Source organism: Oncorhynchus tshawytscha, linkage group LG20 (assembly GCF_018296145.1).
Source record: "Oncorhynchus tshawytscha isolate Ot180627B linkage group LG20, Otsh_v2.0, whole genome shotgun sequence".
In the NCBI taxonomy this organism is placed as follows: domain Eukaryota; kingdom Metazoa; phylum Chordata; class Actinopteri; order Salmoniformes; family Salmonidae; genus Oncorhynchus; species Oncorhynchus tshawytscha.
The window spans coordinates 7034229-7058748 of NC_056448.1; the positions used below are offsets into that span (position 1 = coordinate 7034229).

A 24520-nucleotide genomic window follows, 5' to 3' on the forward strand; every position below is an offset into this window, starting at 1 on the left:
CCTAGCCCCGCCCTCTGTCACTGAAGGAGCACATTTGTTGTTGCTTGATCACGAGACACTAGCGTTCAGTCAATGCAGCACAAGCAACAATGTGAATGACAACGATACTGTTTTCACTTTGCTTCTTAAATTCACTAGCGTTCTATAATTACACTATTAGTTTGTGTTTCTTACATCTGCAAACAGCTAGTTTGTCTTTTCTTAGCAAGTTGGACCTAAATCACGTTAGCCGGTTAGCTGGCTAGCTAGATAACTAATAAATGTACTGAAAGCAAACATAACTAGCTATACAGTCTGATAATACCAGTGATGGTGTAGACCTAAATCAGCATGTTTGTGCAACAGTATATTTTAAATCAAAGAGGAATACGCAAAGTAGATAAGAGAACATTCTATGTAGTCAAAGATTTATAGGGTCCCCTTGGAAACACTTAACACTTTGGTCCCTACCCTGCCACAATAACTCCTCCCTGGCATTTTCATTCGTTGTCATGTCAAGCAATATTCAAGGTGCCCACTATTATATTCTAACTATAGAATTAGAATAATTATTTTCCATGATTCCAACAATTCACCAAAGCGTTTTGCTCTAAATCACGTTAAAAATAAGGCCTAGGTTGTTTGCCCTTATTTGTGCAGCCCTACGTGTAAATTATCTCAAATGAGTGCAGGAAATGCAGAAATTTATGAAAATGCAGAATTTTGTGGGGGGGGTTGAATTGAACAGTATAAAACAATCAGAATGGAGAAAGACTCATTTTAAATCCCTCTGAATGTATTTCCACCCTAGGGTCACGTACTAGTATAGCGAATTTAGAACCTTTTTGTTATTCAAAAACATAAAATTCTGTCTCATACCGTGAAAAATATGATATTTTGGCCGTGTCAGTCAAGTTCCTGTTGAGCAGTTGATTTGTAGAATCTGGCGAATGGGGCTGGAATAAGTCTGCATGCCCATTAGCTCTCCTGGAGTTATTATGCTCGAACATTAGCCTAAAACCTAAAAGTCTAATAAAATAATTCCCCCATGGTCCTCCCGAGTGGTGCAGAGGTCTAAGGCACTGCGTCGCAGTGCTAGAGGCGTAACTACAGACACGGGTTCAATCCCAAGTCGTATCACAACCGGCCGGGATCTGGTGTCCCATAGAGCAGCACACAATTGGCCCAGCATCGTCCGGGTTAGGGGAGGGTTTGGCCCGGGGGGGCCTTTACTTGGCTCATCAATCTATAGCGACTCCTTGTGGCAGGTCAGCGCCTGCAGGCTGACCTCAGTCGTCAGTTGATCAGTGTTTCCTCTGACACATTGGTGTGGCTGGTTTCCCGGGTTAAGCAGGTGGGTGTTATGTTTTGGAGGACGCATGACTCAACCTTCGCCTCCAAGCCCGTTGGCGTTTCAGTGATTAGACAAGATCGAAAAAGGGGGTAAAAAAATATAGGATAAGTGAATCAGTTACTTCGAAGCAAGCCATCTAAGCGGGAGGGTTTTGGCTGAACTTTTTTTATTTTCTTTAAAATAAATATTTTACTTGTTTTTGCTCTGACATGCACTGTCAACTATGAGACCGTTATATAGACAGGCGTGTGTCTTTCCAAATCATATCCAATCAATTGAACTTACGACAGGTGGACTCCAATAAAGTTGTAAACTAGAGGTCGACCAATTAATCTGCAATCATAACAATCGGTAATCGACCTTTTTGGACGCTGATTATTGCCGATTTACATTGCAATCCAATAGGAGACTGCGTGGCAGGCTGACCACCTGTTACGCGAGTGCAGCATCAAAAGGACCTTGTGGCTGCAAGGAGCCAAGGTAAGTCTTCACATAATCGCTAGTTAACTACACATGGTTGATGAATTTGCTAGGTTAACTAGCTTTTCATGTGTTGCATATAATCAATGTCGTGCATGTTAATTTATCAAATCACAGCCTACTTCAACTTCGCCAAACGGGTGATTTTAACAAAAGCGCATTTGTGAAAAAAGCACGATCTTTTCACAAATGTACCTAACCGTTAACATCAATACCTTTCTTAAAATCAATAAACAGAAGTATATATTTGCATATTTAGTTAAGATATTTATGTTAGCAGGCAATAATAAGTAGGGAAATTGTGTCACTTCTCTTGAGTTCAGTGCAAGCAGAGTCAGGGTATATGCAGCAGTTTTGGCCGCCTGGCTCGTTGCGAACTGTGTGAAGACCATTTCTTCCTAACAAAGACTGTAATTAATTTGCCAGAATTTTACATAATTATAACATAACAGCAATATTTAGACTTAAGGTTGCCACCAGTTGGATAAAATACTGGATCTGTATTTCACTGAAAGAATAAATGTTTTGTTTTCGAAATGATAGTTTCTGGATTTGACCAAAAGCTGGTATTTGTGTGTTTTATTATATTATAATTAAGTCTATGATTTGATAGAGCAGTCTGACTGAGTGGTGGAAGGCAGCAGCAGGCTCGTAAGCATTCATTCAAACAGCACTTTACTGCGTTAGCCAGCAGCTCTTGGCAATGCTTGAAGCACAGCGCTGTTCAAGCCTATCAATTTCTGAGATTAGGCAGGCAATACTAAAGTGCCTATAAGAACATCCAATAGTCAAAGGCATATGAAAAACATATGGTAGAGAGAGAAATAGTCGAAGCGTCATCATTCCTATTAAAACTTCTTAACTGGGAGTATTGAAGACTCATGTTAAAAGGAACCACCACCTTTCAAATGTTCTCATGTTCTGAGCAAGAAACTTAAATGTTAGCTCTTTTACATGGCACATATTGCACTTTTACTTTTTTTCTCAACACTGGGTTTTTGCATTATGTAAAACAAATTGAACGTATTTCATTATTTATTTGAGACTACATTTATTTTATTCATGTATGAAGTTAAAATAAAAGTGTTAATTCAGTATTGTTGTAATTGTCGTTGTTACAAATATTAAAAAATCGTCTGATTTAATCGGTATCAGCTTTTTTTTGACCTCCAATATTCAATATCGGCGTTGCAAAAGCATAACCTCGTAGAAACATCTAATTTCAAGTCTCATAGCAAAGGGTCTGAATACTTATGTAAATAAGTAGACTTCTGTTTTATATACAATTTTCAAAAATTTCTAAAAACCTGTTTTCGCTTTGTCATTATGTAGTATTGTGTGTGGATTGATGAGGAAAAACATGAATTGAATTGATTTTAGAATAAGGCTGTAACGGAACAATATGTGGAAAAGGTCAAAGTCTGAATACTTTCCGAATGCGCTGTACATACTCCTTTTGTAGTGGTGTTGTTTCCTCTTGATAGCTGAGAAATAATTGTTATGAGCATATAAAGCGGAGTCTTTCAATTTTTTTAAATTTTTAACAACAATAACAGTAGTTTTAAACACTTTCCCTTCATTGCATTGTGAAATGTTGCTCAATAGTCTATGCTTGCGCTTATTATACACACGTACACATGGATTTTGTACTGTATATACTAAGGAGGATGATTGTGGACTTCAGGAAACAGCAGAGGGAACATCCCTCCCTATCCACATCGATGGAACAGTAGTGGAGAGGGTAGTAAGTTTTAAGTTCCTCGGCGTACACATCACAGACAAACTGAATTGGTCCACCCACACAGACAGCATCGTGAAGAAGGCGCAGCAGCGCCTCTTCAATCTCAGGAGGCTGAAGAAATTCGGCTTGTCACCAAAAGCACTCACAAACTTCTACAGATGCACAATCGAGAGCATCCTGTCAGGCTGTATCACCGCCTGGTACGGCAACTGCTCCGCCCACAACCGTAAGGCTCTCCAGAGGGTAGTGAGGTCTGCACAACGCATCACCGGGGGCAAACTACTTGCCCTCCAGGACACCTACACCACCCGATGTCACAGGAAGGCCATAAAGATCATCAAGGACAACAACCACCCGAGCCACTGCCTGTTCACCCCGCTATCATCCAGAAGGCGAGGTCAGTACAGGTGCATCAAAGCTGGGACCGAGAGACTGAAAAACAGCTTCTATCTCAAGGCCATCAGACTGTTAAACAGCCACCACTAACATTGAGTGGCTGCTGCCAACACACTGACTCAACTCCAGCCACTTTAATAATGGGAATTGATGGGAAATTATGTCAAATATATCACTAGCCACTTTAAACAATGCTACCTAATATAATGTTTACATACCCTACATTATTCATCTCATATGTATATACTGTACTCGATATAATCTACTGCATCTTTATGTAATACATGTATCACTAGCCACTTTAACTATGCCACTTTGTTTACATACTCATCTCATATGTATATACTGTACTTAATACCATCTACTGTATCTTGCCTATGCCGCTCTGTACCATCACTCATTCATATATCTTTATGTACATATTCTTTATCCCCTTACACTTGTCTATAAGGTAGTAGTTTTGGAATTGTTAGCTAGATTACTTGTTGGTTATTACTGCATTGTCGGAACTAGAAGCACAAGCATTTCGCTACACTCGCATTAACATCTGCTAAGCATGTGTATGTGACAAATAACATTTGATTTGATTTGGTGGAGTAGGGGCCTGAGGGCACACAGTCTGTGAATGTACCATTTTAAACATATTATAATACAAACTGCCTTAATCTTGCTAGACCCCAGAAAGAGTAGCTGCTGCCTTGGCAAAGCAGCCACACTGGTCAGTAAGTGTGTCTTTGAATGAAGAGATTGAGATAAAACTGTCCCGTTTGAGTGTTTGTTGCAACTACAACTAGTTCCAGTCGCTAGCTGCAGCCAACTGAAAAGATGAGCGACCCAGGGATGTGTGTGCTTTGGGGACCTTTAACAGAATGTGACTAGCAGAACGGGTGTTGTATGTGGGGAGAGAGGCTGTAGTAGATATCTCAGATATGGAGGAGTGAGGCCTAAGAGGATTTTATAAATGAGCATCAACCAGTGAGTCTTGCGACGGGAAAACAGAGATGCCCAGTTTACAGAGGAGTATAGAGTGCAGTGATGTGTCCTATAAGGAGCATTGGTGGCAAATCTGATGGCCGAATGGTAAAGAACATGAGCCGCTCGAGAGAACCCTTACCTGCCGATCTATAAATTACGTCACTGTACTCTAGCATGGGTAGGATAGTCATCTGAATCAAGGTTAGTTTGGCAGCTGGGATAAAAGAGGAAACCAAGTCTAGATTTAACTTTAGCCTGCGCTGAGAGAAGAACAGTGTACTGTCTAGCCATACACCCAAGTACTTGTATGAGGTGACTACCTCAAGCTCTAAACCCTCAGAGGTAGTAATCACGCCTGTGGGGCATGCTTCTTACCAAACCACATGACCTTTTGTTTTGGAGGTGTTCAGAACAAGGTTAATTAACCTCTCTGGGATATGTGGGACGCTAACACCTGGCCAAAAGCCAGGGAAAATGCAGAGCGCCAAATTCAAATAAATTACTATAAAAATCAAACTTTCATTAAATCACACATGTAAGATAGCAAATTAAAGCTACACTTGTGAATCCAGCCAACATGTCAGATTTCAAAAAGGCTTTTCGGCGAAAGCAAACCATGCTATTATCTGAAGATAGCATCTCCGTATACAAAAGAGAGAGAAGCATATTTCAACCCTGCAGGCGTGACACAAAATGCAGAAATAAAAAATATAATTCATGCCTTACCTTTGACGAGCTTCTTTTGTTGGCACTCCAATATGTCCTAAAAACATCACAAATGGTCCTTTTATTCGATTAATTCCATTGATATATAAAAATATCCAAAATGTCAATTTATTTGGCGCATTTGATCCAGAAAAACACCGGTTCTAACTTGCGCAACGTGACTACAAAATATCTCAAAAGTTACCTGTAAACTTTGCCAAAACATTTCAAACTACTTTTGTTATACAACTTTAGGTATTTTTTTACGTAAATAATTGATCAAATTGAAGACTGGATGATCTGTGTTCAATACAGGAGGAAAACAAACTGTAGCTAGCTTTCTGGTCACGCGCCTCTAACTAACAGTACACTTCAAGTGTCCCTCATTCAAGATGGCCATACTTCTTCATTACACAAAGGAAAAACCTCAACCAATTTCTAAAGACTGTTGACATCCAGTGGAAGCGATAGGAACTGCAAGAAGGTCCCTTAAAAATTGGGATTCCCAATGAAAAGTCATTGAAAAGAGTGACCTCAAATGTTTTTGAATGGTTTGTCCTCGGGGTTTCGCCTGCTAAATAAGTTCTGTTATACTCACAGACATGATTCAAACAGTTTTAGAACTTCACAGTGTTTTCTATCCAAATCTACTCATAATATGCATATCTTCTCTTCTGGGGATGAGTAGCAGGCAGTTGAATTTGGGCATGCATTTCATCCGGATGTGAAAATACTGCCCCCTGTCACCAAGAAGTTAAGGGCAGAGAAATCTTGTTGGACACTAAGAACGCTTTGTTGTAGAGTGTTTTTAACACAAAATCCGGGGAGGGGCCATAAGACTATCATCTGCATATAAGTGGATGAGAGAGCTTCCTACTGCCTGAGCTATGTTGTTCATGTAAATTGAGAAGTGTGTGGCCTTGGGTTACACCCTTAGTGTCAGGCAGTAGCTGAGACATCAGATTTTCTGACTTTATACACTGCACTCTTTGAGAGAGGTAGTTAGCAGGCCAAAGACCCCCCCCCAGAGACACCAATACTCCTTAGCCGGCCCACAAGAATGGAATGGTCTACCGTATCAAAAACTTTGGCCTAGTCAATAAAAATAGCAGCACAACAGTGCTTAGAATCAAGGGCAATGGTGACATCATTGAGGACCTTTAACCTCTCTAGGGTATGTGGGATACTAGTGTCCCATCGGGCCAAAATGCAGTGAGATTGCAGAGCGCCAAATTCAAATACAGAAATATTCATTATAAAAATTCAGAAAACAAAACATATTTTACATAGGTTTAAATATTAACTTATTGTGAATCCAACCACTGTGTCAGATTTAAAAAATGCTTTACGGTGATTAATTGAGAACATAGCCCAGTTGATAAATTATTACAAACCGTAACCAGCCAAGCAGAAGCGTTACAAAACTCAGAAATAGAGAAAATTAATCCCTTACCTTTGATGATCTTCATATGGTTGCACTCAGAAGACATTAATTTACTCAAATGTTCCTTTTGTTCGATAAAGTCTCTTTATATCCAAAAACCTCAGTTTTGTTTGTTTTCTTCAGTAATCCACAGGCTAAAACGCAGTCAACAGGCACACAAAAAATCATAATTGTATCCGTAAAGTTAATAGAAACATGTCAAACAATGTTTACATTCAAACCTCAGGTTGTTTTTAGCCTAAATTATCTATAATATTTCAACCGGACAATAACGTCGTCAATATAAAATGTAAACAAGAAATGCACTCTCTCGGGATTGCACATTAAAAAGCTCTGTGACACGTCATGGTCCACTCATTGACTCGTCTTATTCCCTCATAAGAATACAAGCCTGAAACAATTTCTAAAGACTGTTGACATCTGGTGGAAGGCATAGGAACTGCAAATTGAGTCCTAAGTCAATGGATACTGTAATGGCATTGAATAGAAAACTACAAAACCATCAAAATAAAACTTCCTGAATGGATCTTTCTCAGGTTTTTGCCTGCCAAATCAGTTCTGTTATACTCAGACACTATTTTAACAGTTTTGGACACTTTAGTGTTTTCTATCCAAATCTACCAGTTATATGCATATCATATCTTCTGGGCCCGAGTAGCAGGCCGTTTAATTCGGACATGCTTTTCATCCAAAATTGAATGCTGCCCCCTACCCTAGAAGTTAAGTTTGCAGTGACACAGCCATAACCTGAACAGACACCAGATTGCATACCAAAGAGAATACTAAACACATCAAGAAATCCATTCAGTTGTTATTGACAAGTTTTTCCAACACTTTTGATAAACAGGGCAAAATAGAAGTCAGCTTGATCTGCGTTCCAAGCAATGGGAATGGGAACCTCCCCAGAAAGGAGAAACAGGTTAGAAAGGTCAGAGAGAGGCTTGGCAATTTTGGGGGGCAGCAACCTTAAAGAAGAGTCTAAACCATCTGACCCAAATCTTTTTTGGGGGGGGTCAAGTTTAAGGAGCTCCTTTAGCACCTCGAACTCAGTGACCGCCTGCAGGGAGTAACTTTGTAGCGGGGCAGGGGGAAAAGAGGAGCATCAGGGCAAGTCGCATTAGAAGGGGTGGGAGATGAGGAAATGTTGGATGGGCAAGGCATGGCTGAGTCAAATTGGAATCCAGATTTAATGAAGTGGGTATTTTAAAAAGCTCAGCCATGTGCTTTTTGTCAGTAACAACATCAACATTAAGGGACATGGGCATCTGTGAGGTTTTATTCTCCAGGTCTTTAGCCGTTTTCCAGAACTTCTTGGGGTAAGACCCACAGAGAGAGAGAACTGCTCCTTAAAGTAACTAACTTTGGCCTTCTGGAAAGCCTGAGTCCACTTATTTCTCATTTGCCTGAACGAGAGCCAGTCACCCTGAGTATGTGTGTGCCGAGCCTTTCGCCAAATGCAATTTTTGAGGTGGAGTAACTCTGCAAGATCACGGTCGTACCAGGGGCTAAACCTGTTTTTCATTTATAATTTTCTTTATGGGGGCATGTTTGTTAACTTCTTGACGCTACCCATACCTTAAGCAGGATAATTGTCATCAGCAACCGCTGAATAGCATAGCGCCACAGTCAAATAATACTACTAAAAATATTAATATTCATGAAATCACAAGTGCAATATTGCAATACACAGCTTAGCCTTTTGTCAATCCACCTGTCATCTCAGATTTTGAAATTATGCTTTACAGCGAAAGCAATCCAAGCGTTTAAGTTTATCGATCGCATGATAAAACATTAAGTACACTTAGCATCAGGTAGCTTGGTCACAAATCAGAAAAGCAATCAAATTAATCGTTTACCTTTTGATCTTCGGATGTTTTCACTCATGAGACTCCCAGTTACACAACAAATGTTCATTTTGTTCCATAACGATTATTGTTATATCCAAAATACCTCTGTTTGTTTGTCCCGTTATGTTCAGAAATCCACAGGATAGAGCGGTCACGACAACGCAGACAAATTCCAAATAATATCCGTAATGTCCACAGAAACAGGTCAAACATTTTTTTTATAATCAATCCTCAGGTTGTTTTAAAAAATATATAATCGATAATATATCAACCGCAAATGTCTATCAGTAGGAGAGGGAAAAACAATAGCTGTCCAAACTCTGTTGCGTGAGCCAAACTCATGTGATGTTATCTTTCTGGCTCATTTTTCAAAATAAAAGCCTGAACCTATGTCTGAAGACTGACACCTTGAGGAAGCGATAGGAAAAGGAATCTGGTGATATCCCTTTAAATGGAGAAAAGGTAGGCTATGGAACATCGAGTTTTCAAAATAGGAGCCACTTCCTGGTTTGATTTTTCTCAGAGTTTCGCCTGTAATATCTGTTCTGTTATACTCACAGACAATATTTTTGACAGTTTTGGAAACTTTAGAGTGTTTTCTATCCTAATCTGTCAATTATATGCATATTCTAGCATCTGGTCCTGAGAAATAGGCCGTTTACTTTGGGAACGTTATTTTTCCAAACTTAAAAATAGTGCCCCCTAGCTTCAAGAGGTTAATTAACCTCTTATGGATAGGGGAGACGCTAGCGTCTCAACTGGCCAATTGCCAGGGGAAATGCAGAGCGCCAGATTCAAATAAAATGCTATAAAAATCAAACTTTCATTAAATCACACATGTAAGATACTCAATTAAAGCTACACGTTGTGAATCCAGCCAACATGTCAGATTTTTAAAAATGCGTTTTGGCGAAAGCATAAGAAGCTATTATCTGATAGCCTGCACCCATCTGCACCAGCAGTAAACAAAGGAGCTAGCGTAGCAGGCACTACACAAAACTACCTTTGACGAGCTTCTTTTGTTGGCACTCCAATATGTCCCATAAACATCACAATTGGTCCTTTTGTACGATTAATTCCGTCCATATATATCGAAAATGTCCATTTATAAAGCGCGTTTGATCCAGAAAAAAACAGCTTACAAAAACACAACGTCACTACAAAATATTTCAAAAGTTGCCTATAAACATTGCCAAAATATTTCAAGCTACTTTTGTATTTTTAAAAGTTAATAATTGATCAAATTGTAGACGGAGCAAACTGTATTCAATACAGGAACGAAAACAAACCAGCACTGCTGTTCACGTCTTGCGCAACTCACAAATGTGTCCCCAGTTCCGAGTTGGCCTACTTCTTCATAGAACAAAGGAATAACCTCAACCATATTCCAAAGACTGGTGACATTGTGTGGAAGCGGTAGGCACTGAAAATGGGTTCCTATTAAATATCTAATGGCAAAGACAATATAGTGAACAGAGAGGGGACAAAAAATCTGAACAGTTAGTCCCCTGGGTTTTGCCTGCTACATAAGTTCTGTTATACTCACAGACATGATTCAAACAGTTTTAGAAACTTCAGTGTTTTCCATCCAAATCTATATATCCAAATCTGAGAGGTGGTTAAGAAAGAGTGTTTTGAATACTGATGTTAACCTTTCTGGTTATAACCTTTTTCAGCAAGAAAGATCTTCCAAAGGTGGGTGAGTGACAATCTTTACCAAGAATCACCTCTCAGGTTGTCTACAAATCTGTAACCAAACAATTTGATTTGCTGGTTTTAAGAATGTAACTTTAAAATTGTTCTTAGTTGACTGTTGCTAGGCATTATAGTCCTCCATCAGCACCGGTCTGTACCCTACCTGCCTAAGCTCTCTCCTGGTCCCTTACACAAAGTCTGAATTTTAGGTGACCTAAACTGGGACATACTTAAACCACCTGACCAAGTCCTAAAGCAATGAGACTCCCAAAATCTTTCTGATTATTACCAATCCCACAACGTATCACTCCAAACACCCAGAAAAGGCTACTCTCCTCGATGTTATCCTCACAAATAATCCTGGAAGTTTCAACTGTTCTGCCTGAGGCTATGGAATCCTGACCTGTTCACCCGACGTGCTACCTGTCCCAGACCTATTATTTGACCATGCTGGTCATTTATGAACATTTGAACATCTTGGCCGTGTTCTGTTATAATCTCCACCTGGCACAGCCAGAAGAGGACTGGTCACCCCTCATAGCCTCTCTAGGTTTCTTCCTAGGTTTTTACTAGCCAACGTGCTTCAACACCTGCATTGCTTGCTGTTTGGGGTTTTAGGCTGGGTTTCTGTACAGCACTTTGAGATATCAGCTGATGTACGAAGGGCTATATAAATAAATGTGATTTGAAAGGTATCAGTTCTGTGTTTTCTGTAATGACCTTAGTGATCACTGTTTTACAGCCTGTGTTTGTAATAGCTGCTCAGTGAAACGACCTGTCAAACACTTGCTAATTTTTTTGTAATGAGCAAGCCTTCCTTCAAGACATGGCCTCTGTAAAATGGTATAGAATCAGCTTGATCCCCTCTGTCGAAGATGCTTGGACATTCTTTTTTGATATTTTCAGTGTTATTGTTAACGTGCCCAAAACCCAGGCTTTTACGAGATCAGAAATCAGTGAAACATAAAATACTTTCATTGCACAAAGAAGGTTCATTTTAATGGACATTACTGTTCACCAAAGAATGTTTGGTTCTAAAACCAATCTGCAGGAATGTTGTGTAGCCTAATCACCAAAAATACTGACATTGGCAAAATTGCTTCAGTAAGAGGAGGACAATATTAGGTGTCTGTAATTTTTGGTTTATCATCATAGCTCTAGTTAGTGTTGTCATCTATCAAATTGTATAGGCTACCTTGCTCTCTTTTTTTTTTTACCATGGTGGCAACAATTACGCAGCGGCACAAAATAAAGGGGGCCATTCCATCACATTTTTTAACACCTTTTGAAAACTGAAGATTTTACATCAGAATGTAAGATTTTTTTAAGGACCTACTGACACCCTGCTGACTGGGCATTCTCCCATCAGAGAAGAAAGTCCCCTTTCACAGTATCTTCCTCTATCCCATTCTGATCTAACTTGCCATCTGGCCTTTTCTCTCACAGGACGCCCAAGAACCCTGGAGAGGAGGAGGTGGAGAGGAAGCGGTCGAAGAAGGGGGCTTCTGTCCCTCTGCAAGACCCTGGGAAAGAGCCGGGGAGGCGCAAGCGGCATGCAGGGGAGACCCCAGAGCCCAACGCTGCCTCAGCAGCCAAAAGCAAGGACAGGGAGGCCTCCACCCCCGTCAAACACAAGAAGGGCACTGGGAAACGACACACAGAGCATTCCAAGACTGGCAAGGCAAGAGATTTGAGTCAATATGTATGTTATATGTGAAATTAAGTCACACATCTGAGAGTTGCTTCAGCAGGTGCGTCAGAAGTGTTAGATGTTATTCAAAGGAAGAAGCTCATTATTTATCGTTAATTGCCTGTATAAAGGTTATCTGAAATAATGAGAAATAGGTGTTGATATACTTTCTCTTCTGGTTTTGTCTGAAGGCCCCCAAGAGCAGCTTTGCCTTCTCTGTGCCTGCCCAGCTCACCGGGGGTTCCCTGTCCTCCAGACCCCTGCTCAAGGTCGAGGACAGGTAAGATTCCTTCCCTGTTTGTCATTATATATACTGTGCTGTGAAAAAAGGATTTCTCCCCCCTTTCTAATTGTTTGAACTTTTGTTATCAATGTTATCAGATCTTCAATCAAAACCTAATATTAGATAAAGGGAACCCGAGTGAACAAATAACACAACAATTACATACTTATTTCATTAGAAAAGTTATACAACACCTTATGCCCCTGTGAAAAAATGGTTGCCCCCTTACACTCAATAAATGGTTTAGCTGCAGTGTCTCCAGCCAAACGCTTCCTGTAGTTGATCAGTGGCCCTCTTATTTTGACCCACTCTTCCATGTAGAACTGCTTTAAGTCAGCGACATTTGTTGGTTTTAAAGCATGAACTGCTCGTTTCAAGTCCTGACACATCTCAATTGGTATTAGGTCTGGACTTTTACTAGGCCATTCCAGAACTTCAAATTTGTTGCTTTTTAGACGTTTTATCTAGACTTGATTGTGTGTTTTGGATCATTGTCTTGCTGTATGACCCAGCTGCGCTTCATCTTCAGCTCACAGACAGATGGCCTGACATTCTCCTGTAGAATTCTCTGATACAGAGCAGAATTCATGGTTCATTCTATTAAGGCAGCAAAGCATCCCCAAACCATCACACTACCACCACCAGTAATGGCGCCCGAGGGGATGGCTGCCGTTTTACGGGCTCCTAACCAACTATGGTATTTTGTGTGTTTTTTCACATTGTTTGTAACTTACTTTTTATTTAATGTTGCTGCTACCGACTCTTATGCCCAAAAAGAGCTTCTGGATATCAGACCAGCGATTACACACCTTGAACTGGACCAAGATCTTTTTCTTTAATGAGTCCAACGCGAAAGATATACGGCTTCTCCGAGAACCGGCCAAATCCCAGTCATTCGCGTGAAGAAAAGACAGAAATACAGGGTGCGGAGATAGGTGTGCCTTGTGAGAAATTCGTCAGCTTTGGGTAACCCACCATCCGTTCGTTCTATTGGCCAACGTGCAATCACTGGAGAATTCACTTCGAGACTATCCTACCAATGGGACATTAACTGTAATATCGTATGTTTCACTGAGATGTGGCTGAACGACGACAATGACAATATACAGTTGGCTGGGTTTTCCGTGCATCGGCAGGACAGAACAGCTACGTCTGGTAAGACTAGGGGTGGGATTGTGTGTCTATTGGTAAATAATAGCTGGTGTCTCGAGGTATTGCTTGCCTGAGGTAGAGTACCTCATGATAAGCTGTAGAGTTCATTTATATTTACCATCACAAAAGAATGCTGGAACTAAGACCCACTCAACGAGCTATAGAAGGCCATAAGCAAACAAGAAAATGCTAATCCAGAAGTGGTGCTCCTAGTGGCCGGGGACTTTAAAACCTCTTACAGCTACCCCCCAACTTTTTTCAATTTCCGCCTGAAGACATACCCAAATCTAACTGCCTGTAGCTCAGGCTCAGAACCAAGAATAATGCAGACTCTTGATTTCATTTGAAAGAAAACACTCTGAAGTTTGTGTAAATGTGAATTGAATGTAGGAGAATATAACACAATAGATCTGGTTTAGATAATACAATGAAAAAAACATGTTTTTTCATTTTTATTGTTGTATCATCTTTAAAATGAACGAGACAAAACAAACATTCTGATGGGGACAATTTCAGTGAACCGCATAAGAGTGCAACAGTACTTGTGCAAAGTTTCAGAATGATAACTTCAGAAATGAGTGTGCTACATGACATTTATCATGAAGTCCCCCAGGTGTCCCACACAAGTAACCCAAATGTACCCAAGTGGCCAAATTGGTGAAGTTATACATTTTGAATGGAATAACTATATACAAAATACCAAAATGGTATTCTAACATACCCCCCCAAAAAAAAAAAAAATGGAGAAAAAAGATATCTATATATATCTAAAAAAAAAAAAAATGGAGAAAAAATATATATATATATATATACATTTACAAAATAATACTTTACAAAATAATACTTTCACTATTTGGAAGACCCTCAGTCCTCTACACAATATTGTGCTGCTGATGCCAGGTGCCATAGCAGTCTCTTTCTGCTGTAAAGCAGAGGGTCACCAAGCATGTGGTGCAGGTGATGGGGGACTTCATTTTGGAAAGAACACAGCGACTCCTCCATGCTGTGCCCCTTTGGCCCTGAGGCACATCCATGCCTGCAGAAATAAATTTGGGCAGATGAACACCACTTGTGGCAATAGCTGGATGAACCAGCTTCAGTGGGGGATGGAAACCTTGGCACTGGGGGGCTTCCATTCGGAGTCCGTGTCACTGTGAAAGAAAATGTTCAGTTAGAAAAGTTTCACATATGAGCCCTGTATCAACAGGTATAATAAACAGATATACACTGCTCAAAAAAAATAAAGGGAACACTAAAATAACACATCCTAGATCTGAATGAATGAAATATTCTTATTAAATACTTTTTTCTTTACATAGTTGAATGTGCTGACAACAAAATCACACAAATTATCAATGGAAATCAAATTTATCAACCCATGGAGGTCTGGATTTGGAGTCACACTCAAAATTAAAGTGGAAAACCACACTACAGGCTGATCCAACTTTGATGTAATGTCCTTAAAACAAGTCAAAATGAGGCTCAGTAGTGTGTGTGGCCTCCACGTGCTTGTATGACCTCCCTACAACGCCTGGGCATGCTCCTGATGAGGTGGCGGATGGTCTCCTGAGGGATCTCCTCCCAGACCTAGACTAAAGCATCCGCCAACTCCTGGAGAGTCTGGTGCAGCGTGGCGTTGGTAGATGGAGCGAGACATGCTGTCCCAGATGTGCTCAATTGGATTCAGGTCTGGGGAACAGGCGGGCCAGTCCATAGCATCAATGCCTTCCTCTTGCAGGAACTGCTGACACACTCCAGCCACATGAGGTCTAGCATTAGGAGGAACCCAGGGCCAACCACACCAGCATATGGTCTCACAAGGGGTCTGAGGATCTCATCTCGGTAACTAATGGCAGTCAGGCTACCTCTGGCGAGCACATGGAGGGCTGTGCGGCCCCCCAAAGAAATGCCACCACACACCATGACTGACCCACTGCCAAACCGGTCATGCTGGAGGATGTTGCAGGCAGCAGAATGTTCTCCACGGCGTCTCCAGACTCTGTCACGTCTGTCAGATGTGCTCAGTGTGAACCTGCTTTCATCTGTGAAGAGCACAGGGCGCCAGTGGTGAATTTTCCAATCTTGGTGTTCTCTGGCAAATGTCAAACGTCCTGCACGGTGTTGGGCTGTAAGCACAACCCCCAACAATGGACGTCGGGCCCTCATACCACCCTCATGGAGTCTGTTTCTGACCGTTTGAGCAGACACATGCACATTTGTGGCCTGCTGGTGATCATTTTGCAGGGCTCTGGCAGTGCTCCTCCTGCTCCTCCTTGCACAAAGGCGGAGGTAGCGGTCCTGCTGCTGGGTTGTTGCCCTCCTACGACCTCCTCCACGTCTCCTGATTTACTGGCCTGTCTCCTGGTAGCGCCTCCATGCTCTGGACACTACGCTGACAGACACAGCAAACCTTCTTGCCACAGCTCGCATTGATGTGCCATCCTGGATGAGTTGCACTACCTGAGCCACTTGTGTGGGTTGTAGACTCCATCTCATGCTACCACTAGAGTGAAAGCACCGCCAGCATTCAAAAGTGACCAAAACATCAGCCAGGAAGCATAGGAACTGAGAAGTGGTCTGTGGTCACCACCTGCAGAACCACTCCTTTATTGGGGGTGTCTTGCTAATTGCCTATAATTTCCACCTGTTGTCTATTCCATTTGCACGACAGCATGTGAAATGTATTATCAATCAGTGTTGCTTCCTAAGTGGACAGTTCGATTTCACAGAAGTGTGATTGACTTGGAGTTACATTGTGTTGTTTAAGTGTTCCCTTTTATTTTTTTGAGCAGTGTATTTAGAGTACAGGGAACAGAAGGTTGAATATATTATGACAGACCAGCTAGATCTAATGTCTCTATTATATTACGACAGACCAGCCAGATCTACTGTCTCCATTTCACTTTGGCAATTGTTGTGGGCCTGCACTCCCCTCAACAGCCTCAAATAGGCTTTCATTTCACAAATAATATTTTATATTATTAATTTCAAACAACGGCATTAGCATGAGAAGAACTTACCAGTCCAAAACGATGTCCTCTCCGTTCAAAAAATATTCCTCCATTTGGGAATCGCTAAATGAATCGTCCTCCAACAATCTCTCTCACTTTCCCGATCAATTTCTTCTAAAATGGTGTATACATCTGTATATCTAGACTTAGATTTAGCTTTCCCTGACTTAGTCGCCATACTGATTGATTTATAAACAGCTGAAGATGCGCTTTACCAAAACAACGCTGTGTGAATCTTCAATGGCGAATGAACCTCTTTACGCTGGCGTTTACTACATGGGTTGGTCTTCCAACACATAAACATTACATATTGCCGTTTACCTCAGCTCATTGGCTATCTACCCAGCTAGATTTCAAGACGATCAGTGGTCATTGGGTTAAAATACAGTCAATCAATGAAACAGCGGTCATATCATTGGTGCACAATGATGTCATTACTTGTTGTCTTCAAATCGGTTTCTTTCAGTCAATACGTCCCGCGAAATGACCCATCAGGTTTGGTTGTGTTACAAACAAACCAGTTGATTGCAATGAAACCAAACATGACTGGAAAAGTCACGTTCTGTGTGTGTATTTACACCGAATGTGTCGTCGAAAATGGACTGAGACGGAATTCCCGACACAAGCGGTTCACAAAATGTTTCGTGTTAGGCTATAAAAATGGATTTTATCAAACAAAAGACCATTCATTGTGTAACAATGAGCATTGGGATTGCAAACAGAGGAAGATCGTCAAAGGTAAACTATTTATTTTATTGCAATTTGTGATGTTACGCCTGTGCTGGTTGAAATAGTTATTTTTTATGGGGCTTTGTTCTCAGATAATCGCATCGTATTCTTTCGCAGTAAATCCTTTTTTAAATCTGACAACGCAGTTGGATTAGCAAGATTCTAGGCTTTCGACCCATGTGAGACACTTGTATTTTCATGAATGTTTAATATGACTATTTATGTAGCGATCACCGTATGTTGTCGAATTTAATCCCGCTAACGGGTTCGGTGCGCAGAGATGTTAATGCAGGCAAACTTAAATCAGTTTTACCTCATTTCTACCGGCATGTTACATGTGCAACCAGAGGAAAATATATTCTGACACACAGATGCATACAAAGCTCTCCCTCGCCCTACATTTGGCATATCGATTGCGCAACCAGGGGTGGAAAAACCTTGGATCATTGTTACTCTAACTTCCGCGACGCATATAAGGCCCTGCCCCGCCCTCCTTTCGGAAAAGCTGACCACGACTCCATTTTGTTGATCCCTGCCTACAGACAGAAACTAAAACAAGAGGCTCCCACGCTGAGGTCTGTCCAACACTGGTCCGACCAAGCTGACTCCACACTCCAAGACTGCTTCCATCACGTGGACTGGGATATGTTTCGTATTGCGTCAGATAACATGACCGAATACAAACAGTGCAGCTATTCCCTCCGCAAGGCTATCAAACAAGCTAAGCGTCAGTACAGAGACAAAGTAGAATCTCAATTCAACGGCTCAGACACAAGAGGCATGTGGCAGGGTCTACAGTCAATCACGGACTACAAGAAGAAATCCAGCCCAGTCACGGACCAGGATGTCTTTCTCCCAGGCAGACTAAATAACTTTTTTGCCCGCTTTGAGGAGAATACAGTGCCACTGACACGGCCTGCAACGAAAACATGCGGACTCTCCTTCACTGCAGCCGAGGTGAGTAAGATATTTAAACGTGTTAACCCTCGCAAGGCTGCAGGCCCAGACGGCATCCCCAGCCGCGCCCTCAGAGCATGCGCAGACCAGCTGGCCGGTGTGTTTACGGACATATTCAATCAATCCCTATACCAGTCTGCTGTTCCCACATGCTTCAAGAGGGCCACCAATGTTCCTGTTCCCAAGAAAGCTAAGGTAACTGAGCTAAACGACTGCCGCCCCGTAGCACTCACTTCCGTCATCATGAAGTGCTTTGAGAGACTAGTCAAGGACCACATCACCTCCACCCTACCTGACACACTAGACCCACTCCAATTTGCTTACCGCCCAAATAGGTCCACAGACGATGCAATCTCAACCACACTGCACACTGCCCTAACCCATCTGGACAAGAGCAATACCTATGTGAGAATGCTGTTCATCGACTACAGCTCGGCATTCAACACCATAGTACCCTCCAAGCTCGTCATCAAGCTCGAGACCCTGGGTCTTGACCCCGCCCTGTGCAACTGGGTACTGGACTTCCTGACGGGCCGCCCCCAGGTGGTGAGGGTAGGCAACAACGTCTCCACCCCGCTGATCCTCAACACTGGGGCCCCACAAGGGTGCGTTCTGAGCCCTCTCCTGTACTCCCTGTTCACCCACGACTGCGTGGCCACGCACGCCTCCAACTCAATCATCAAGTTTGGGGACGACACAACAGTGGTAGGCTTGATTACCAACAACGACGAGACGGCCTACAGGGAGGAGGTGAGGGCTCTCGGAGTGTGGTGTCAGGAAAATAACCTCACACTCAACGTCAACAAAACTAAGGAGATGATTGTGGACTTCAGGAAACAGCAGAGGGAACACCCCCCTATCCACATCGATGGAACAGTAGTGGAGAGGGAAGCAAGTTTTAAGTTCCTCGGCATACACATCACAGACAAACTGAATTGGTCCACTCACACAGACAGCATCGTGAAGAAGGCGCAGCAGCGCCTCTTCAACCTCAGGAGGCTGAAGAAATTCGGCTTGTCACCAAAAGTACAGGTGCATCAAAGCTGGGACCGAGAGACTGAAAAACAGCTTCTATCTCAAGGCCATCAGACTGTTAAACAGCCACCACTAACATTGAGTGGCTGCTGCCAACACACTGACACTGACACTGACTCAACTCCAGCCACTTTAATAATGGGAATTGATGGGAAATGATGTAAATATATCACTAGCCACTTTAAACAATGCTACCTTATATAATGTTACTTACCCTACATTATTCATCTCATATGCATACGTATATACTGTACTCCATATCATCGACTGCATCCTTATGTAATACATGTATCACTAGCCACTTTAACTATGCCACTTTGTTTACATACTCATCTCAAATGTATATACTGTACACGATACCATCTACTGTATTTTGCCTATGCTGCTCTGTACCATCACTCATTCATATATCCTTATGTACATATTCTTTATCCCCTTACACTGTGTATAAGACAGTAGTTTTGGAATTGTTAGTTAGATTACTTGTTGGTTATTACTGCATTGTCGGAACTAGAAGCACAAGCATTTCGCTACACTCGCATTAACATCTGCTAACCATGTGTATGTGACAAATAAAATTTGATTTGATATCTGACCATAATGCTATCCTCCTGATTCCTGCTTACAAGCAAAAACTAAGGCAGGATGTACCAGTGACTCACTCAATACGGAAGTGGTCAGATGCTACGCTACAGGACTGTTTTGCTAGCACAGACTGGAATATGTTCTGGAATTCATCCAATGGCATTGAGGAGTGTACCACCTCAGTTTCAACAATAAGTGCATCGACGAAGTCGTCCCCACAGTGACCATACATATCCTTTTCAGGACCCTGTCTTTCAAAGATAATTTGTAATAATCCCAAACTTCACAGTTCTTCATTGTAAAGTGTTTAAACACTGTTTCCCATGCTTGTTCAATGAACCATAAACAATGAATAAACATGCACCTGTGGAACGGTTGTTAATTCTTGCGTCTAGCCATCCCGGATCCGGGATCGTGACTACAGCCTCAAGCCCATTACCATAACGCAACGTTAACTATTCATGAAAATCGCAAATGAAATGAAATAAATATGCTAGCTCTCAAGCTTAGCCTTTTGTTAACAACACTGTCATCTCAGATTTTCAAAATATGCTTCTCAACCATAGGAAAACAAGCATTTGTGTAACAGTATTCATAGCTATTCATAGCTAGCGTAGCATTTACCGTTAACAATTCAGCAGGCAACATTTTCACAAAAACCAGAAAAGCATTCAAATAAAATAATTTACCTTTTGAAGAACTTCAGATGTTTTCAATGAGGAGACTGTTAGATAGCAAATGTTCAGTTTTTCCAAAAATATTATTTGTTCAGGAGAAATCGCTCCGTTTGGTGCGTCACGTTTGGCTACCAAAAAAACCCAAAAATTCAGTCATCTAAACGTCAAACTTTTTTCCAAATTAACTCCATAATATCGACTGAAACATGGCAAACGTTGTTTAGAACCAATCCTCAAGGTGTTTTTCACATATCTCTTCGATGATATATCGTTCGTGGAAGTGTGCTTTCCCCTCTGAATCCCAGGAGAAAATGCCTGCGACTGAAGATTACGCACCAATTTAGACAAAGGACACCGGGCGGATCCTTGGTAAATGTAGTCGCTTATGGCCAATCTTCCAATGATATGCCTACAAATACGTCACAATGCTGCAGACACCTTGGACAAACTGCACAAAGCTTAAGCTCGTTCATGGCACATTCACAGCCATATAAGGAGACAATGGAAAACAGAGCCTCAGAAATTCTGCTCATTTCCTGTTTGAGGTTTCATCTTGGTTTCGCCTGTAACATGAGTTCTGTGGCACTCAAAGATAATATCTTTGCAGTTCTGGAAACGTCAGTGTTTTCTTTCCAAAGCTGTCAATTATATGCATAGTCGAGCATCTTTTCGTGACATAATATTGCGCTTAAAACGGGCACGTTTTTTTTATCCAATAATGAAATAGCGCCCCCATAGATTCAAGAGGTTAACACTAACAGCTTACAGAAGTTAGGCAATTAAGGTCACAGTTATAACTTAGGGCACTTTCTACTGACTCTGAAAAACACCAAAAGAAAGATGCCCAGGGTTCCTGCTTATCTGTGTGAACGTGCCTTAGGCATGCTGCAAGGAGGCATGAGGACTGCAGATATGGTCTGGACAATAAATTGCAATGTCCGTACTGTGAGACGCCTAAGACAGCGCTACAGGGAGACGGGACAGACAGCTGATCGTCCTTGCAGTGGCAGACCACGTGTAACACCTGCACTGGATCGGTACATCTGAACATCACACCTGTGGGACAGGTACAGAATGGCAACAACTGCCTGAGTTATACCAGGATTGCACAATCCCTCCATCAGTGCTCAGACTGTCCACAATAGGCTGAGAGAGGCTGGACTGGGGGCTTTTAGACCTGTTGTAAGGCAGGTCCTCACCAGACATCACCGGCAACAACGTTTCCTATGGGCACAAACCCACCGTTGCTGGACCAGACGGGACTGGCAAAAGTGCTCTTCACTGACGAGTCACGGTTTAGTCTCACCAAAGGTGATGGTCGGATTCACGTTTATCGTCGAAGGATTGAGCGTTGCACCAAGGCCTGTTTTCTGGAGCGGAATCGATTTGGAGGTGGAGGGTCCGTCATGGGACTGAACTTGTTGTCATTGCAGGCAATCTCAATGCTGTGCGTTACAGGGAAGACATCCTCCTCCCTCATGTGGTACCTTTCCTGCAGGCTCATCCTGACATGACCCTCCAGCATGCCAATGCCACCAACCATACAGCTCATTCAGTTCATGATTTCCTTCAAGACAGGAATGTCAGTGTTCTGCCATGTCCAGTCGAAGAGCCTGGATCTCAAACCCATGGAGCACATCTGGGACCTGTTGGATTGGAGTGAGGGCTAGGGCCATTCCCCTCAAAAATGTCCGGGAACTTGTATGTTCCTTGATGGAAGAGTGGAGTAACACATTATTCCATTTCTGTTAGTCACATGTTTGTGGAACTTGTTCAGTTCGTCTCAGTTGTTGAATCTGTTATGTTCATACAAATATTTACACATATTAAGTTTGCTGAAAATGAACGCAGTTGACTGAGAGGACGTTTCTTTTTTTGCTGAATTTATATACCTCTGTTCCTGCCACCCACAGGCAGCACCCAGTGGAGTATCATATGAAGGAAGCCAAAAAACTCAAGCACAAAGCAGATGCCACGGTAATAGTCCTATTTTTACACTCTCATTCTCTCTCAATTCAGTATTTTTCTTTCACTTGTGACAATCTCAAAGGATTCTAAACAAAGGCCTGTGCGTTTTTGGTTTTCTCCAGTCTGATAAGGTGGGCAAAGCTTTCAACTACCTCGATGCTGCCATGTCCTTTGTGGAGAGCGGCATCGCTATGGAAACCGATCCCCAGACCCCGAAGTCGGCATATACGATGTTCGCTGAAACATTGGATCTGATAAGGTAAGCAGCCCAAAACAATATGTACTAGATAGAGCTCCTTAGCTGCAGTGAGTAGGGGTGGGCATTTGAAATATTTTCAGGTTTGAATAATAAGACATTTTTTGGGGATATCCAGATAGTTGTAAAACATGTTTTTTTTTGTGACTTTATTTAAACTTGGACAACTTGTTTGCTGTGCAGCCTGCACGCCTCAGAGGATGTTCACGGCCCGATGGTGTGTGTGACACAGGAGGGAGAGTGGGGGGAAAAATGCCCCGAACTCGTGCTAGTTAGATAACCTATGGCATTTACAAGTTTGTCTATTATCCCATCTGGCAGTGGCTGTCTTTACTGCATCAAATTGATTTAAAGAAGAGAAGATGGCCAGATGTCAGCTAGCTAGACTAGTTGAGGCCATTTTGCTGCACTCCCCGTCCTTTTCTACAACTCCATTCAGATTCAATCTGTCGGTTGCTCCTGCTAGCCTACTCCTTCTCATTTAGCTAACTTAATTACAGAACTGTAATTCCATTTTGCATGAAATTAGAGGTCTACCACTTCAAATTGCTACACATAGGAGCCTCTGACTGTAGTGCCTACCAGCTACACACGTGAAACCTGTGTAGGTTATATGGTATGTATTTTATTGGGGTGCACGTCATAAAAACTACATTCAAAAGTTTGTTTTATTCAATTAAGAATTTCACGGACGTATCAAAATGAAATACAGAAATCTAATTTACATACAGTACCTGTCAAAAGTTTGGACACCTACTCATTCCAGGGTTTTTCATTATTTGTACTTTATTCTACATTGTAGAATAATAATGAAGACATCAAAACTATTGAAATGACACATATGGAATCATGTAGTAACCGAAAAAGTGTTAAACAAATCAAAATATATTTTATATTTGAGATTCTTCAAAATATCCACCTTTTGCCTTGATGACTGCTTTGCACACTCTTGGCATTCTCTCATCCAGCTTCATGAGGCTCAGGGCCTCAAAGGCTATGGCCGACTCTGATTACATGTGTGGGTATGGATGAGGCAACGAGCCACTGCGACCCCTCATGATGAGTTCCTTTTTTTTTGTGAACTCACCTTTGCTTTGTTTCCTGTGCTTTTTCTAGCTTTTTTAAATGCCACCTCTACTCTTTCAGGTTCATACTGAAACTGAAGGGTTCTATGGACCCCTCTGCCCCTGTTACAGACAAGGATTTTACAATATTATGGTAACTAGATACCTAGACCCTACTATATGTAATATATACCCTGCTACACCACACAATAGTTCACTATAGTTCTGTTAAATGTAACATAAATGTCAAGTAGTGGCACTTTGGATCCATTTTTACCTCAAGTCAGTGAAATGAAGTATTCCTGCAGAGGATTATGAGAATGTAACCTTTTTGTTATTGTCTGTCAGTATGAGGTGCCAGTCCCTTCTACAGATGGCCATGTTTCGCTACAAAAGAGAAACGGCACTTAAGTATTCAAGGACCCTCACGGATCATTTCAAGGTAGGCTTCAAGGAGCACATGTTGGTCCTTTGTTTCTGCATGTCTTTGTGTGTGT

At 41.7% G+C, this 24520-nt stretch overlaps 1 protein-coding gene across 2 annotated transcripts in view; it reads left to right on the plus strand.

The window, feature by feature from the left end:
* LOC112219622 (AF4/FMR2 family member 1) overlaps positions 1 to 24520 on the plus strand; it is a 72853-nt gene that overhangs the window by 42879 nt on the left and 5454 nt on the right. For both annotated transcript variants that reach the window (XM_024381039.2, XM_024381040.2), the window contains exons 11-16: positions 12063 to 12297; positions 12498 to 12586; positions 22649 to 22712; positions 22826 to 22962; positions 24106 to 24177; positions 24372 to 24465. In XM_024381039.2, the coding sequence (XP_024236807.1) occupies positions 12063 to 12297; positions 12498 to 12586; positions 22649 to 22712; positions 22826 to 22962; positions 24106 to 24177; positions 24372 to 24465 (691 nt within the window). The remainder of the gene's footprint in view (positions 1 to 12062; positions 12298 to 12497; positions 12587 to 22648; positions 22713 to 22825; positions 22963 to 24105; positions 24178 to 24371; positions 24466 to 24520) is intronic.